Here is an 18,007-nt window from a genome sequence, read left to right as displayed (position 1 = left end):
AAATATTAATTCATGTTCTTTTGCTAAAACAAGGTGTTGAGTTATACAGATACAATTTCTAGGAATGTATTATTACCATAAGACGGATGTGATTCTTATACACAGATTATCATGGTAGGTGGTAGAGATCATTTACTACTGTAGCATCCAATCAATATTGAGAAGGCCAGAACTGATGGTTAAGTGAATTTTATTGCCGTCCTTGTCATTAACCAACGTAAGAGCTGAGTAAAAACAAATAAACCATGCATTACCATCACATTTCGAACGTTACACAGCTCATTACATTAGTTTCAATCCGATAGCATTACAAAGTTATACATTTTATGATAAACATTTCCAATAGCTCAAATATATTTCTTTACAAACCTTGTTCTCCAATTGACTGAAGCTAAACCTTGTAGTTTTAACTGTTTTTAACCGTGAACCTTTTCCTACTTTCCTTTCGTCTTTTCGCCGATCGCCAGGTACATTTCCGTCACCATACTTCCGGTTTCTTTGGTTATCAAAATAAAGGCCTGATACCGTAATAATAAAACCATATAGCGTAGCTATAATCAAAATAATACTTAACTACTCTGATGGCCTTTACACTCCCACCAAATTATTTGACGTTACACATATAAAAAAAAAACACAAATAATTTCTTCACGTTACATATCCAGAATGCAGAAATAACCTGATAAACAGGTTACAACTGTAACTTCATCATTTCAATACACTTAAGCATTGCAAAATTTACCTTTTACCATCTTCTAGTAGCAGAACTAACTTATGTACAGGGCGTTCTACTACAGACATTTTGTTCACCCGTTGACCTCTTTTGTTAAGATTTCTGTCTGCAAAGCCTATTTTGACCTTTCTGACAAGTCCATCTGTATCTTTTACAGTGTCCAAGATTCGTCCAAGTTTCCACTGTGATCGTGGTTGCATTTCATCCTTGTCCATTACTATGTCGCCTATTTGCATGTTTCTTTTAGGCTTGTGCCATTTTTGTCTGACCATTATGTTCTGCAAGTACTCCCCTTTCCATCTGCTCCAAAATTGTTCGAGCAAGTACTGTACATGACGCCATCGTTTTTGTGCATATAAGTCCTCCTTAACGAATTGTCCTGGGGGTGGCAGAGGAGTTGATGTTTTCATTGTGACAAGATGATTTGGAGTTAGTGGCTCCAAACTGTTTGGATCGTTGAGACTGTCTGTTGTAAGGGGGCGGCTGTTTACTATAGCAGCCGCTTCATACAAGAAGGTTCTGAGTGAGGAGTCGGTGAGTCGACCTGGTGTGAGAGCCAGTGTTGCATTAAGAACGTTTCTCACAGTCCGTATCTGTCGTTCCCATACTCCACCTGCGTGGCTAGCATGAGGTGTGTTTAGGACAAAATCACATTGATTATCTGCAAGGAAGGTTGTCAGTTTGTCAATGTCAATTTCACCTTGTGCTGCACTCAGTTCGTTTTTGGCACCAACAAAGTTAGTGCCCTGATCACATTTTATTTGTCTGACAGAGCCTCTTAGAGCGATGAAGCATCTGAGTCCATTTATAAAGGTGTCCGTTGATAGGTCTTCTAACATTTCAACATGAATTGCACGTGAATAAAAGCATGTGAAGAGGAGGCCATACCTTTTATATTCTTTCCTTGCTTGTTTGGTCAGGAACGGTCCAAAAACGTCCATACCACAGTATGTGAAAGGCGGAGAGTGTTCAATTCTTTCTGTGGGTAAGTCTCTCATTTTTTGTCCTTCCACAGGTCTCCTTTGTTTCCTGCAAAACACACACTGGCGAATGTAGGATGCAACCGTTTGACTTAACTTTGGAATCCAATAGCCAGTGGATCGTATCTCATTCATTGTGTAGCCCTTTCCCTGATGATTGACCCTCTCGTGGCAATGAGCAATTATCAGTTTTGTGACGTGATGTTCTCTGGGAATGATTGTTGGATGTTTAAATGAGCTGGGAAGAGATGAGTGATGGAGCCTTCCTCCCACCTTAAGCACATTGTCCTTGTCTAAGAAAACATCCAAGTTGTACATTTTGTTGTTCTTTGGAAGTTGTTTGCTTTTGTTTAATGTCTCTATTTCGTTTTGATATGCTTGTCTTTGTAAGTCTTTGATAATCACAGTTTCTGTATTTTGTCTTTCAGTTACAGTTGTGAGTGTCTTTGATTTGTCTTTGAGCAGGTATCGTCTGAGACGTGCGACTGCGCTGACTGCACGGGACCAGGATGAGAACCTTGTGAGTCGGTCACTAAGGCTTGTATGTTCAACGGTTTCTGTGCTTAGTGTCTGTACCTTTCTCACCTCTGGGTCTCCTACTGTAAGTACAATGGTCTCTTTTGTTTGAAGCTGTATTTTCTTTTCCCACAGAAAGTGAGGGCCTGTGAACCAATTAGATGAAAGCAGTTCATTTACAGATGTGCCCCTGGATGCTATATCTGCTGGGTTTTCACTGGTAGGCACATAAAACCATTGTTGCGGTGAGGTACTGTTGCGGATTTTTTGCACTCTATTAGCAACAAACGTGTGAAACCGCCTCGCGTCGTTGTTTATGTATCCTAGAGTGACCTTTGAGTCTGTCCAGAAGAACTCTTCAACATTGTCATAGAGCAGTTCCTCTCTTAGCGTGTTACTTACGGCGACTGATACTGCGGCTGCGGTAAGCTCTAACCTTGGGATCGTGGTGATCTTTGTTGGAGAGACGCGTGCTTTGCCCATGATGAAGGTACAGTGGACCTCTTCCCTTTTGTTTATGAGTCTGAAATAAGAACACTGTCCATATCCTGCGGCACTTGCATCAGAAAAGTGGTGTATTTCTCTTTTTACCACTTCTCCAAAATCTGCAGGAACATAACATCTGCTGATTTGCACATTTTTTAGATTGTGTAGATCTCCTTTCCAGCACTCCCACCGTGGCTTAAGCTGCTCAGGTAGCGGGTCGTCCCAGTCTGTTCCTTGACGACACATTTCTTGGAGAATCCCCTTTCCCTTGAGTACATAGGGAGCAATGAAGCCAAGGGGGTCGTATATTGCTGAGACTGTGGACAAGATGCCGCGCCTGGTTGGTGGTTGGTCCTTTAGCGTGATGTTAAATGTAAAGCAATCCTTCTCCACATTCCAATAAATGCCAAGTGCTCTTTCAGTCTGTGTCTCATTAAACGTCAAGTCCTTTGTTCTTGTATCTGTTGCATGCTCTGAAGCTGGAATGTTTTTTAAAACTTCAGAGTTGTTGGACACGAATTTGTGTAACCTTAGTCCACCCTTTGCACATAGTTCACGTGCTTCCTTTGCCAGTCGTATAGCATCCTTTACTGTCTCTGCGCTGGTGACTCCGTCGTCTACATAGAAGTCTCTTGCTATGAACTGTGAGCCAACTGGATATGCAGAACTGTTCTCTTTGGCTAAATGTTTGAGTCCATAGTTCGCACAACCGGGTGATGAAACAGCACCAAAGAGGTGTACTGTCATCCTGTATGCTTGTGGTTGGCTGTTCATATCTTCGTCTTTCCACCATACGAAGCGTAAGTAGTTGCGATCATTTTCTTTGACTTGGAATTGGTGAAACATTTTTTCGATGTCGCACATGAGCGCTACTTGGTGCTGTCTGAAGCGCACAAGCACACCAGTTAAGTTGTTGATCATATCCGGACCGTTCAGCAAATGCTCATTAAGACAGGTGCCTTTGTGTTTTGCAGAGCAGTCGAAGACCACGCGCAACCTATCAGGTTTCTTTGGATGATAGATGCCGTGGTGCGGTATGTACCATGTCTCTCCGGGCGGTCCATCATCATCAGTCTTTTCAGCGTCACCCCTTTTGATGATGTCACTCATATATTTCATGTATTCCCTTTTGTATTTTTCATCTTTCAGGAACTTGCGCTTGAGCTGATGTAGCCTGGTTTCGGCGAGTTGTCTGTTATCCGGCATTTGTGGTCTTTCTTTAAATGGTAATGGCATTTCAAAATGTCCATTTTCAGTCTGTGTTATGCCATGCTCGAGTTTCTGAAGGAATACTAAGTCCTCTTGTGACACCGTCTTTTCATTCCCGTCAGTCTCTTTGAAATCTCTCTCCAAAACACGTATTGCATCCGCTGGAGTTGAGGGAGGGATTTCTTTAACAATGATTCGGTGACAGAGACTGCTCGCTGAATAGATTTCGTTGTATGGTGTCGAGTTGCCAACTATGCTCCATCCCAAATCAGTGTGAATGGCATAGGGCTCATTTTCTTTGCCTAAGATTACTTGTTTGGGTGCGAGAGCTCTAGGACAAGTATAACCTATGAGGAGGCTTACTTCACAACTGAGGAGTGGAGGGACCTCGTCTACAATCGGTAGCAAGTGACTCCATTGTTTGGCTGTTTCACATGTAGGTATGTGTTCTCTGTTAGCAGGTATGTAATCCTTTGTGTATGCAGTGGGGAGCTTTATGACTGTGGCTGAGTTATAACCTCTCACTAAGAGATCAGACACCTTTCCACTGCTTACAACTGCATTTCTACCCATCATGGTAGTTAGTTTCAACTTAACTGGACAAACATCTGCCTGCAGCTCATGTGTGACATCCTGATCAATGAATACAGTGTCGCTCTGTGTGTCTAATAACGCATAGACCAGTTTTTCCTTGAGTGGATTAGTGGTAGTGGACAGCCACACTGGAACTATCATTGAGGTGCTGACTGACTGTTCAGATCTAGCAACATTGAGTGACATGGCTGTTGCTGTTTCAGGTGAGCTGCCTTGAGCTGCATTGTTTGTGCTAACACATGTTTCTCTTTGCAGACCATTCCTGTAGTTTTCATCGTGAAGACATGTCGGATGTCGCTTTGTGCAAGTCTCACAAGTAAGGCGGCGTCTGCAGTCCTTAGCACTGTGTCCTGGTTTTAGACAGCCATAACAAAGTCTATTGTCTTTCACATGCTTCTTTCTGTTTTCTAGAGACATTTTCAAGAGGTCAGGGCACTTGTGAAGTTGATGGTTGCCTTGGCACATTGTGCATGGAGAGCCATTGAGTGTTTTTGTTATTGTCCTTTTATCACTTTGTTCAGTGGTGTTTGTGTTATATACACTTGCCTTGTTTCTTTTGATTTCCTTTGTGTTCCTTCTGTCACTGTTTGTTTCAGTGCAGCGAAGTGCATGAATGGAGGTGACTGGGTTGCAGGCGACTTCAGCTTCTACTGAGAGGAAGGAGGCAAAAGCACTAAAACTTGGAAACTCACCGCCCTCCATTAAAGTCTTTGTTACCTGTCTGTTCCATCTTGCGTTTATCCAGTCTGGTAGTTTGTGCAACAATTTTTGGTTTTCTTCACTGTCATTGAGTATTTGTAGACCCTTTACATGTGGCATTGCAAGCATGCATGCATTTATGAAATCTGCAAATGCCCTTAGTCCATCAGCATCTCTAGACTGCACTTTAGGCCAATTTGATAGCCTTTCTCTAAATGCCTTCTGAATCACGAAAGGCTGGCCGTACCTTTGGTTTAGTTTGTGCCAAGCGTCCTTATATGCTTCCTCATCATTTCTAAAGAAAGTGCCTTCAAGGCATTTTCGAGCTGGGCCTGTTACGTATCTTTTCAAATAGTACAATTTGTCTGCTGCTGAGATGCCCTTTTGTTCAATCAGTGATATGAAAGTGGATTTCCATTCAATGAAGCTTATAGGGTCGCCACTAAACACTGTTGGTTCTGGCGTGGGAAGTCTGTTCAGTTGAATGCTATCCTGCACTGCTTGAGCTAGTTGAGTGACACTAGGGGGAGCTGTTTGCACAGGAATGAAAGAGAGCGCTGGTGTGGGTGTGGAATATGGGCTCACCTGTTCACTTTTAATTGACTGTACATCATCCACCTGTGATAACTCTCTGTCATATGCTTCAAACCTGGCTCGAGCTGCTTTCACTTCCCTCTGTGCTTTCAAGCGTTCCAACTCTGATGTTTGAGCTGCCATTTGTTTCTTGTGCTCCTCCTCTAGAGCTTTTATCCTTTCCTGTTGTCTTTGTTCCTCTAGTACGATTTCATATTCAGCTTCTTTTGCAGCTAGCTCTGCTGCTGCATCGGCTCGTTTTGCTGTGAGCTGTGAAGCTGAGGACCGTTGGCTGCGATTTGAACCTGCGGTTGAGCCGTATATGGACTGGGCATACTCATGCTCTAAAAGTCCACGTAAACGAATTCTTTCGCGCTCTGCGTCAAAATCCTCATCAACACCACTTAATCTTTCCAGAATTATCCTTACGATGTCACGAGTTATTGCATCGCATGCATCAATCTTTCTCCTTATGTCAGATGATGGTGCCATTTGGTTTCTTATTTCTGAATATAACTTCAATACATCATCTCTCCCTTTCTCTATTATGTCCGCGAGTTCTGACATCTCCTTGTCTGTGATATCTAACTTTAACCTTTCTCTTGTTTCGCGTACCTGTATTTTCCATTGTTCATAAAGAGTTGTTAGTCTTTTTTCCCTTTTACTCATTTCTTCCTTTTGGAATGTTATCATCCTTTCTGTTGGTACTTTAACTCTTTCAGAACGCCTTGGCAACCTTGACATGCTTTGAGCTTTGTCTTGAAGCTCTGTTAAGATTCGTTCTTTGCACCTGATTGAATCCATAATGTTTTGTCTATCCTCACTTTCGTCTTTAAGTGAGTCTTTCAAATCTTGAATTTTTTGTTGTAAATTTGTGATCTGTTCATTTATGTCCATTTGACTTACTGAAGCAGCCTGTGATTCTTCCATTTTGAGCACCTTTCGTTGAACTGTTTTATTTTCTGACCAACTTCTGCCCTCTGCTGGATTTCACGGGAATTGCCGATGGATCTTGCAGCCCCGTTGTGCAGCGTGTGGCGGTGGTCAAGCTCTTACTGTAGCATCCAATCAATATTGAGAAGGCCAGAACTGATGGTTAAGTGAATTTTATTGCCGTCCTTGTCATTAACCAACGTAAGAGCTGAGTAAAAACAAATAAACCATGCATTACCATCACATTTCGAACGTTACACAGCTCATTACATTAGTTTCAATCCGATAGCATTACAAAGTTATACATTTTATGATAAACATTTCCAATAGCTCAAATATATTTCTTTACAAACCTTGTTCTCCAATTGACTGAAGCTAAACCTTGTAGTTTTAACTGTTTTTAACCGTGAACCTTTTCCTACTTTCCTTTCGTCTTTTCGCCGATCGCCAGGTACATTTCCGTCACCATACTTCCGGTTTCTTTGGTTATCAAAATAAAGGCCTGATACCGTAATAATAAAACCATATAGCGTAGCTATAATCAAAATAATACTTAACTACTCTGATGGCCTTTACACTTACTGTAGCATCCAATCAATATTGAGAAGGCCAGAACTGATGGTTAAGTGAATTTTATTGCCGTCCTTGTCATTAACCAACGTAAGAGCTGAGTAAAAACAAATAAACCATGCATTACCATCACATTTCGAACGTTACACAGCTCATTACATTAGTTTCAATCCGATAGCATTACAAAGTTATACATTTTATGATAAACATTTCCAATAGCTCAAATATATTTCTTTACAAACCTTGTTCTCCAATTGACTGAAGCTAAACCTTGTAGTTTTAACTGTTTTTAACCGTGAACCTTTTCCTACTTTCCTTTCGTCTTTTCGCCGATCGCCAGGTACATTTCCGTCACCATACTTCCGGTTTCTTTGGTTATCAAAATAAAGGCCTGATACCGTAATAATAAAACCATATAGCGTAGCTATAATCAAAATAATACTTAACTACTCTGATGGCCTTTACAACTACTATAAATGTATTTGTACAACGGGAACCTTCATACACTATATTGCCGAAAGTTTTGGGACATCTGCCTTTACATACACATGAACTTTAATGACTTCCCATTCTTAATCTGTAGGGTTTAATGTGGAGTTGGCCCACCCTTTGCAGCTATAACAGCTTCAACTCTTCTGGGAAGGCTTTAGGAGTGTGTTTTTGACCATTCTTCTAGAAGCGCATTTGTGAGGTCAGGCACTGATGATGGACGAGAAGGTCTTCACTCTAATTCATCCCAAAGGAGTTCTATCGGGTTGAGGTCAGGACTCTGTGCAGGCCAGTTAATTTCCTCCACACCAAAATTGGCTCATCCATTTCTTTATGGACCTTGTTTTGTGCACTGGTGCGCAGTCATGTTGATTCGTCACTCCAGAGAACACATCTCCACTGCTCTAGAGTCCAGCGACGGCATGCTTTACACCACTGCATCCGACACTTTGCATTGCACTTGGTGAGGTAAGGCTTGGATGCAGCTGCTCAGCCATGGAAACCCATTCCATGAAGCTCTCTACGCACTGTTCTTGAGCTAATCTGAAGGCCACACGAAGTTTGGAGGTCTGTAGCTATTGACTCTGCAGAAAGTTGGTAACTTCTGCGCACTGTGCACCTCAGCACCTGATGTTCCCAATTGCTTCCACTTTGTTATAATACCACTAACAGCTGGCCGTGGAATTTTTAGTAGTGAGGAAATTTCACAAATGGACTTATTGCACAGCACAGGTGGCAACCTTTCACGGTACCACACTTGAATTCAATGAGCTCCTGAGAGCGACCCATTCTTTCACAAATATTTGTAGAAGCATCTGCATGCCTAGGTGCTTGATTTTTTTACACCTGTGGCCATAGAAGTGATTGGAACACCTGAGTTAAATGATTTTGGAGGGGTGTCCTAATACTTTATGGTGTATTTGGCATTAATGACAATGCAGAAACAGTTTCCAGATGAATCAATCAACTGTGTATATCAAACCGAATGACTACATATCTAATCTTCAGCCTAAAATAATTGTGTGCATGGTTTTACAGTCATTCAGTCAAAATAACACTGATCTCATATTACACCTATACGAATAATAGAATTAGATGACCTCCTTGCAGCACCGCTCCCTGGTGGTCTAGTGGTTAGGATTCGGCGCTCTCACCGCCGCGGCCCGGGTTCGATTCCCGGTCAGGGAACAGAATGTTTTGCCGTCGATGTATTCGACGCAATCAGCTCATAGGCAAACAGTATGCGTGTTAAATAGTCTGCGCTCTGAACAAGTTTTTAACAGACGCGGAGAACATATATCAGAGTACCTCCCGTGCGGTGTTAAAGTCTCAGCTGTTGTGTCAAAAAACTTTTAAATGCATTCTCTCACAAATGGACCGAGAAGTCACCAATCTAACACAAATCATGTAGACCCGTAATATTGAAATGTGAATACACAGAACACGTAATGTTCTCATAACTATCATAAGAGTTATAATTACCAATGAGGAACTATACACCGTAGTAGCAGAGTGGCGCAGCGGAAGCGTGCTGGGCCCATAACCCAGAGGTCGATGGATCGAAACCATCCTCTGCTAAGCGTTTTTCCACCGTAAACTTCGTAACGTTACGTCTCCAGAGTGAAACTCACATTTCTTATTATATTAATGTCTCTAATGTTTTTAAATGATGTGGAAAGTTTTAAACAGATTAACTTTCGTCTACATTAAATATAATCTTGATTTTATGTACAGGTAAGCTACACAGCTTTAAAATAAAAAAAAACAAAGTTGAAGATTTGATAATCCAGATGTTGGAAATTATGATCCCCACTTTTTCGTTCAGATCCGCTTTTGGACTTTAGGTTGTTATGGAATTATTCTCTGAAACAAAAAGAGAAATTTGCAATAAATATTTGCGCCCAACGTGGGGCTCGAACCCACGACCCTGAGATTAAGAGTCTCATGCTCTACCGACTGAGCTAGCCGGGCGGCGAAAAAATAATTATTGGTCAAAATATTCAAAACAACATATTGTAAACACTAAACAACACTAACAATTGAACGTTTAATTATATTCTATAACAATATTTCAAGTACTTAAAATACAGAAGACTTATTTGGCCTGCCAAGTCCCATAACACAGTGCGGATAATGACAAACAAAAAGAAAAACCCAGATGGACGCTCTTTTATTATTAGTGCTCGCGCACCACCTGCTGTTCGCTGTTAGTTTTACAATTCACGGACATTCAATATTAGAACATCGAAGTCACCAAATCGAGACCTAGATTTCGAGGGATTGAGACCAACACAAGACCAAGGCAGGGCGAGACCACCACTCCTTACAGTCATAAAGATCAACATTACCGCCTCAGAAAGGACTTATTATTAAAATTATAAGAAGAACAAGACACAATAATATACAGCTGTTACCAATCAAATTAAATCATTACCAGCAAAATGAATCTTTGCACTGCAGAGGTGGAACATAATATGTATCTGAATTGGTACATTACAAACGCATAAATAATGTTGAGAATAATGTTTTAATTTTTTTTATTGAATCTTTGTATAAAACCAATATCATGTTTGCAGTCAGGCTCAAATTTGTGAAAACAGCTCTCTTGCGATACTGCTTAATTATATCACGTTATAATATAAAAATATCCAGATCTCATACATGTAATTTTGTGAGCATGTATGTTAATTTTGGTGATATTTTTGACATAATTCCTCATTCATTTCTGAACCGGCACAATAAATAAATCAAATTAGAAATAAGTTATTGATTGCATCTGAAGCAGTAAGATTGACATCCAATCCCATTAATGATGTTAATAAATAAATCAATGATTTTAGTAATATCCCAGCAGTTGTGGTCTTGACCGGTCTTGAAACAAAATCCCTAGTCCTCTAAGTCTGAGACCGAGACAAGAATGAGTACAAATGTGGACAAGACCTTCAAAAAATGGTCTTAAGACCGGTCTCGAGTACTACAACGCTAGTCACTTGTAAGCACCTACACATCTTAATCTTACTGTTAATGTTTCAATTTGTATTTCTAATAAATTTAGATCTTCTTTATTCCAGGAACAGTATGATTCCGTCGACATTCAGAAGACCACTGGATTCATTAGAAGGCATAAGTTGGAAGCCCTGCATTGTCATCAGATATGTTTATATATATCCGACTCCTCCACAGGAGGCCGACTGCTGATGTGTCTTGAGGTTGCAGATCCAGGCGAACCGTTTCCCACAGCGGGAACAGATGAAGGGTTTCTCTCCTGTGTGAACTCTTTGGTGTTTCTTCAGGTTGCCTGCCTCCGTGAACAGCTTCCCACATGTATCACACTTAAAGGGCCTCTCCCCTGTATGCACTCGCTGGTGTGCCACGACATTGGACAGCCCAGGGAATGCCTTCCCACAGAACTTACAAACGTAACCTTTCCGCCTACCTTTGTCCATGTGCTTTGGTAGTTGCAGGCCAGCAAAAGAAGGCCCAGGCTGAGTTAAGTCTGACATCATTTGGGGAATCACAGTGAGATTTGAGGGGTTTGTTCTACTTGCACACTCTGTCCGAATCGTTTCGGGCCTACTGCCGTGGCCTGATGCTTCAGTATGGCTTTGCCTCAAAATGGCAGCTTGATTCCACCTTTCCTCTTCTCTCATAGGTCCCTCTGCGTTTCTAACAGCATGTGTTTGGGTGGATAGCGCTCCATCCCATTCACCTTTGGAGCTTCTAACAGATGATACAGTGTCTGACTGAACCAGCACACAGTCTTGATCCTGGTCTGACTCTGTATATGAGCAGGATGGCTGTGTGGGCCAGTGTGTAAAGCTGCTTTTATGCTCTGCAGGTCTCTCATACAAGCAGCCTTTTACTGACATTTCAGTGGCTGCCTTTTCATGGTTCTTGGGTGAAGTTCTGCTTTTCACCATTCCCTTGCGTACGTGCCCTGAATCTGTGAGAGTTGCCGTTTCTCCTGTTGTTAGACCCTTGCTAGGTTGAACAACAAACTTGTGGTACCTGTGCTGTTGAGAACTACTTGGGCTGGACTCCACAGTACCTGAGTGTAAATACGGTCAGATATTGTCAGAGCATTTTTAATTTGCTAAATTCAAACTTTTTTCAATCTATTTAGTAAACTTGTTGTTGCCATGTTTACTTTATTATCTGCCTGTACAGCGACCTTGCACTTGGAAAACATATAATTATTATTTACTCACCCTGTATGTTTATCTGCAGTCCAGTGGATGGAGAGATGTCGATTTTCTGGCTCCTATCATCATTCAAATGGGAAAATTCCACCTCTATAGGCTGGAAAAATTACAAAAAAAATATATTTTTCGCTTTCATCCTAAAGTGACTTACTATATCTCTGCAGCAGTGACATGATACTCTCCTGTTGGTACTCTTTAGCTCTTTTTTTGCATTTTAAAAGAACGGTAAATAAACAAACCTTCTCTGTTCCAGGTGCAACTGTGCTTTTAGCTGGTGAGGTAGAAAGTCTCCCACTACAAATGTCTGTATTTGACTCTGCTGACCCAGAGGAAAAAAGAATGAATGTTCATTTTTTTGATACAAGATTCTAGACCAAAAGTATTTAAATGTTAAAGGGATAGTTCACCCAAAAAAAGAACATTTTCTCTGCATAACATAAAAGATGATATCTTGAGAAATGTATCATTTATATATACAATAGTATTATTTTCAAAAAGCTCACAGGAAAAAGCATACACTGACTACAAAATCAGTTCTAAATATATAATTGGTTCTCTCTCGTTTTTGCATGTGTTCATCATTTATTTGTATAACAGCCTGACCAAGAAGCATAAGTGTTTGTGATTCAGTTTCACTTGCTTTGGTGCAAATGAAAGTGAGAACAGGGAGAGGCAACAGTAAGATAACCCCAAAAAAAGGGAATGATTTTGCAGGTGGTGGCCATAGACAATTGTTCTCTTCTTATTCTGACTGATTTGTCTTTAGTTTTGTGTTCTGTTAGGGTCCTTGTCACTGTCTGTAGCATGAGGCAGTAACTGCAACCCAATCAGGTTGCACAGGCAGTCCTGCTCCTCCAGGATGGCACATCTATACATGCCAGGACAGTTTCAAGAGCATGGAGGAGAAACCGGGAGACAGGCCGTTAACATGAGGAGAGGTGGATAGGGACGTATAAGGGGCGAGGAGGAACAGGAGGAGCACTGCCAGAGCCCTACAAAATGACCTCCAGCAGCAGGCTACTGGTGTGCATGTTCTGACCAAACTGTCAGAAACAGACTTCATGAGGGCCCAACATCCTCTAGTGTGACCTGTGCTCACAGCTCAGCACCTTGCAGCTCGACTGGCATTTACCAGAGATCACCAGAATTGGCACTGGCGCCCCATTCTCTTCACAGATGAGCGCAGGTTCACACTGAGCACGTGACAGACGTGAAAGAGTCTGGAGATGCTGTGGGGAACGTTATGATGCATGCAACATCATCCAGCATGACTGTTTGGTGGTGGGTCAGTAATGGTCTGGGGAGGAATAACCTTGGAGGGTCGTACAGACCTCAACATGCTAGCCAATGGTTCCCTTACTGCTGTTAGGTACCGGGAAAAAAATCCTCAGAGCCATTGTCAGACCTTATGCAGGTGCAGTGGGCCCTGGGTTCCTCCTGGTGCATGATAATGCCCAGCCTCATGTGGCTAGGGTGTGTAGGCAGTTTTTAGATGATGAAGGCATTGATGCCATTGACTAGCCCTCACGTTCCCCAAACCTGAACCCAATTGAGAACCTCTGGGACAATATGTATCAGAGCATTTGAAGCTGCCAAGTATCGACTGTCCAGGAGCTCACAGATGCCCTGAGCCAGGTCTGGCAGGATATCCCCCATCTCATCAGGAACATGCCCAGACGTTGTCTTGAGTGCATACAGGCATGTGGGGCCCATACACCCTACTGACTTAATTATGATCAGCCTGTATATTTCAGTTTTTTACATTGGTTTTTGGTATGATTTTGAATCCAGCCCTCAAGTGTGTTGATGATTTTGGTTTCCATTGACTCTTTGTTTGTAACAAATAATAGAATGTATAAAAAGATTTTCAAATGGAATATTCCATTCATTGAGATTCAATGTGTGAATCCAAAGGGTTCCCTTCATTTTTTTGAGCAGTATATGGATATTCTACCATTCACTTAAGCAGCAATTAAGATGACTGCTTTTTGGCCCTCTACTCACCATCCTGCACAATTATGACTTGTGTCTGGCTTCTTTCCCACTGGTCATTTAGATCCTCCTTTATCACTATTGTTTCAGGTTCTCCATCTTCCACCTGTCCTTGCTGCTGAACACATGAAACAAGGTTTATGTTACAACATGACCCTGGCTGGCACATGAAACGTAAAGGTTGTGTATACATGTATAAAGATTTCCCTGTCTAAATCATCTAGGAATTTACTGTATATAAGGAATTGTGAGGGTGTGCAGTGTCGTAATGTTCATAATATCTAAAGTTATAAACTACAAACAGCTTTTCATTATTTAAAAAACTAAAGTGGGAAAGTATTTATGCCACTGTTGAACAACCAGAGTATTTAACAATGGTTGTGTCCTTCAGTCTGTTATGTGGTATATATTTATTTATTTATACGTTTTCTCTGTCCTGAAACCACCTGCCTGCAGAGCTGATACATTTTATAACACCAATAAGAGGAAAGACAGGCATTGGTCTCCAAAACATACAACGTGTTTTGCTGTTCTTCAAAAAACAAACACAAAATGAGTGCAGAAATGTTTATTTAAACATGTCAAACACTTTTAATATACCAAAAACTGCTTGAAACCATTTCGAGAAACCAAGTCGCTTCACTTTTTCTACAGAACACCACAGCACAGATCGTTACTCTGAAATCGTTGATTATATAAAAACACTCATCCCTATTGATGTAAAACAATGTAAATCATGTATTTAACTTAAATTAAAAAGCTTTTATGCAGAAAAGATATGATGGTGGTATAATACACTTATCAGTAATCTGGTGATCATTTATTGACTCCTAGAGAAAGCAGTTCTTCTGCAGTTAACATATCTGGATGGTTCTTCTGCTGGTGGTTTTTGAGGTTCCGTATCCAGGCAAATGTCTGCCCACACTGGGTACAACTATATGGCCGTTCTCCGGTGTGGACTTTCTGGTGCTTTCTCAAGTTCCCCGCCTCTGAGAAGAACTTCCCACAGGTGTTACATTTGAATGGCTTCTCACCTGTGTGAATCCGCTGGTGGATCACCACCTTTTTGGGGCGGTTGAAAACTTTGCCACAGTATGTGCACGCAAAAAGTTTTTCACGAGGAACTCTGTCATTTCTAGTCCGACCAACTCTTTGTTGGTTAAAACTGACATCTCTGACATTGTGGTAGCTGTCCATGCCCAGTATTTTTGAAGATGTCGATGCCACTGCTGCAAAGCCACTTGACACCAGCGGCAGATTGGAGGAAGGCAAGAGGACCATGCTATCCTGATGTTCCTCCCTCCTGTATTGTGGATAAACACGTGAAGCCTGGCTTTTCCCTTGTGTTACTTTCCTAGCCCACACAGAAATCTCGTCCCCCTCCTCCGCAGAGTCAAGCTCTATGACCTCTGACCGCCGCACAGAGGCCGTGGATTGGCTCTCGGTCAATCTTGCATTGTTCACGTACACGCAAGATCGCTGCCGCAAGTCTGCATTGTCACTCCCTTGCATTAAATAATCCCTCATTGGACTGGATTTTCCATTCAAATCAAACTTTGCTTCGGCATGTAATTCTATGGGCTGTTGTGATATTCCCTTAACACTCTCAAACTCTGGCTCAGATTTTAGCGCAGTGTCAGATCCACTGACCTCCAAAGTCGTTGGCTGCATCCTAGAGACTTGATCATCTTTCATCATCTGAACATCTCCAAAACCAGCCTCTTCAGTCTGTGGTAGAGTATTTGTTTCTCCTTAAAGAAATGAAACAGTGTCAAGTCAAGTTTTAAAGGGATAGTTCACCAAAAATTAAAATTAGCCCATGATTTACTCACCTTCAAGTCATAGGTGTATATGACATTCTTCTTTTAGACAAATAAAATTAGAGTTATATTAAAAATGTCCTGGCTCTTCAAAGCATTATAATGGCATTGAGTTTATTGTTCGTTTTTGAAGTCCATAAAAGTGCATCTATCTATCATAAAACTGCTCCACACGGCTCCGGGGGGTTAATAAAGGCCTTCTGAAGTGAAGTGGCACGTTTAAAACTTTTTAGACTAAAATAACTACCTTCTGGCGGCCAGCGGTACGCAAGTCGACTTATGGCGAAAGAGTAACCCTTGACGCATGCGTATTGATGAACGCAGACGCGCAGAGGATAGAACAAAACAAACCCCGGTCATGAAATTGGAGTCTAAAACGAGAATTTTGAAAGAGGAATGGTGGAGAATTTCAATAAAAGAAAAGAGGGGCTTGAGTTTGGTATCCGCAAGAGGTGTCAAAGCTTGCGATGCTTCTGTACATCGCAACAGGGGTTATTTTTTTAGCGCAAGTCGACTTGTATACCGCTGACCGCTAGTTATTTTAGTCAATAAAGTTTTAAATATGGATATTTTTCTTACACAAACGCACCACTTCGCTTAAAAAGGCCTTTATTAACCCCCCGGAGCCGTGTGAAGCAGTTTTATGATGGATAGATGCACTTTACAGACTTCAATAATGAACCATCAAGTCAATGCAATTATAAAGCTGGGAAGAGCCAGGACTTTTTTAAACATAACTCAGATTGTATAAGTCTGAAAGAAGAATATCATATACACCTAGGATGACTTAAGGGTGTGTAAATCATGGGCTAATTTTCATTTTTGGGTGAACTATCCCTTTAAGATGAGCATTGTTGGGTATCTGTTACGTTTATAATAGGCCGCTTATGTTCTTCCATCCACTCACCACCATCTCCGATGAACAGTCTCTGCTGTGTTTGGTCCTCCTCAAACATCTCATCCTTTATCAGCACGGTGTCTACTTCTGATATTACTGCATCTCCTGTCTTTTGAAATGAAAGGAAATGTTTAAAGAATCTGTATGTGTATTATATGTGTAGTGTATAACAATTAATTGCAGATCTAGCTATCTGTCTATACATCTATAATTTGTCTTTATAACAGGTTATCTATCCATCTATCGATTGTCTATATAAGTTATCTATCAATCGTTTATCTATTATCTATATAACAGTTTATCTATGTATAGTTTATTTGTCTATGATAGTATATCTATCATTTGTCTATATAACAGTTTATACATCTTATATATATAGTTTATTGGCCTATGCGTCTGTCTATCATTTGTTTATATAATAGTTTATCTATCTATTGTTAAATTGTCCATGATAGTACACATACCAGTTGTATATGTAGTTTAATTTTCTATGATAGTCTATCTATTTGTCTGTAAACAGTATTAAATGTCACAATAAAAACGTACTAGACTAGTGATTGTGGTTATCATAAAGAGATAGCTTACCTACCATACTGTTACTTTCATTTACAGCCTGCTGAGCAGTTGTGTCTGTCCCGCCACCTCTCCACAGCCCCGTGTTAAACTGAGCTCCGAACAGGGCGTCTGAATGTATGAAAACCGGAGAAACAACACAACACAGAGTACTTTAAACACATAAGGCTTGATAGTTTATTTGGTGAGATAGATACACTTGACATTAGAACAGCATGCGAAGTTTTATAGCAACACACCGTTAGATTGGTTCCTGTATTTTTCAGACAAAGCGGCGCTCACTTGAACCCGGTTAGTGCGATTCAGAGAACTAATCCTCCTCTCGGCAAACCCTCGTGCCATCTTAAGCTCCAGTATGTGCAGTTTTCTCTTCAACGATTTGTTTTCACGCTGACATTGGGTCATCTGTAAGTTTATAACCGCGTAGTCGTCGTCCACGAGTTTACATATCTCAGCCACCGCTGCATTGGCCAGCACCTCCATAATGGAAGCCAACTGCGTCTGGAAAGCGATGCGATTCGACATGGTGAACGATTAACCGTCCTACTGTACGCTTCAATAAACGTTCAATGTTTTGGGAGCTGAATAAAAAATATTTAAAAATTCGAAATTTAAAGAAATATCTTCAAAACATCGTGAGAATAACAATCAGTTGCTCGGGGTTGATATCGTTCAGCACTTCCGGTCAGTAGTAATGACGTAAAAGCCATAAAGACCGTTTTACAGCGCACACCAATCTA

General features: G+C 41.1%; 2 protein-coding genes across 3 annotated transcripts; both read right to left on the bottom strand.

The window, feature by feature from the left end:
* Positions 1–173: 173 nt before the first annotated feature.
* On the bottom strand, positions 174–7,195 carry LOC307124091 (uncharacterized protein). Its single transcript, XM_079813096.1, has 2 exons — positions 7,077–7,195; positions 174–6,931 (listed from the first exon to the last, which is right to left on the bottom strand). The coding sequence occupies exon 2, from the start codon at positions 6,718–6,720 to the stop codon at positions 739–741; it is 5,982 nt and encodes a 1,993-aa protein (XP_079669222.1). The 5' UTR covers positions 6,721–6,931; positions 7,077–7,195; the 3' UTR covers positions 174–738.
* Positions 7,196–9,936: 2,741 nt separating this feature from the next.
* Positions 9,937–17,977, bottom strand: LOC307124096 (uncharacterized protein). 2 transcript variants are annotated; one of them, XM_079813113.1, is made up of 8 exons: positions 17,507–17,977; positions 17,284–17,378; positions 16,704–16,803; positions 15,627–15,727; positions 13,989–14,094; positions 12,224–12,300; positions 11,991–12,081; positions 9,937–11,830 (listed from the first exon to the last, which is right to left on the bottom strand). In XM_079813113.1, exons 1-8 carry the CDS (start codon positions 17,790–17,792, stop codon positions 10,941–10,943), a joined length of 1,746 nt encoding a protein of 581 aa, XP_079669239.1. In that variant the 5' UTR covers positions 17,793–17,977; the 3' UTR covers positions 9,937–10,940. The 2 variants fall into 2 exon arrangements, with proteins under 2 accessions (XP_079669239.1, XP_079669240.1); XM_079813114.1 differs by having other exon boundaries at positions 13,989–14,091; positions 17,507–17,960.
* Between the last annotated feature and the right edge of the window lie 30 nt (positions 17,978–18,007).

This window comes from Gobio gobio (genome assembly GCF_949357685.1).
Source record: "Gobio gobio genome assembly, chromosome: 3".
Classification (NCBI taxonomy): Eukaryota; Metazoa; Chordata; class Actinopteri; order Cypriniformes; family Gobionidae; genus Gobio; species Gobio gobio.
This window is presented reverse-complemented; position numbering and strand designations above follow the sequence as displayed.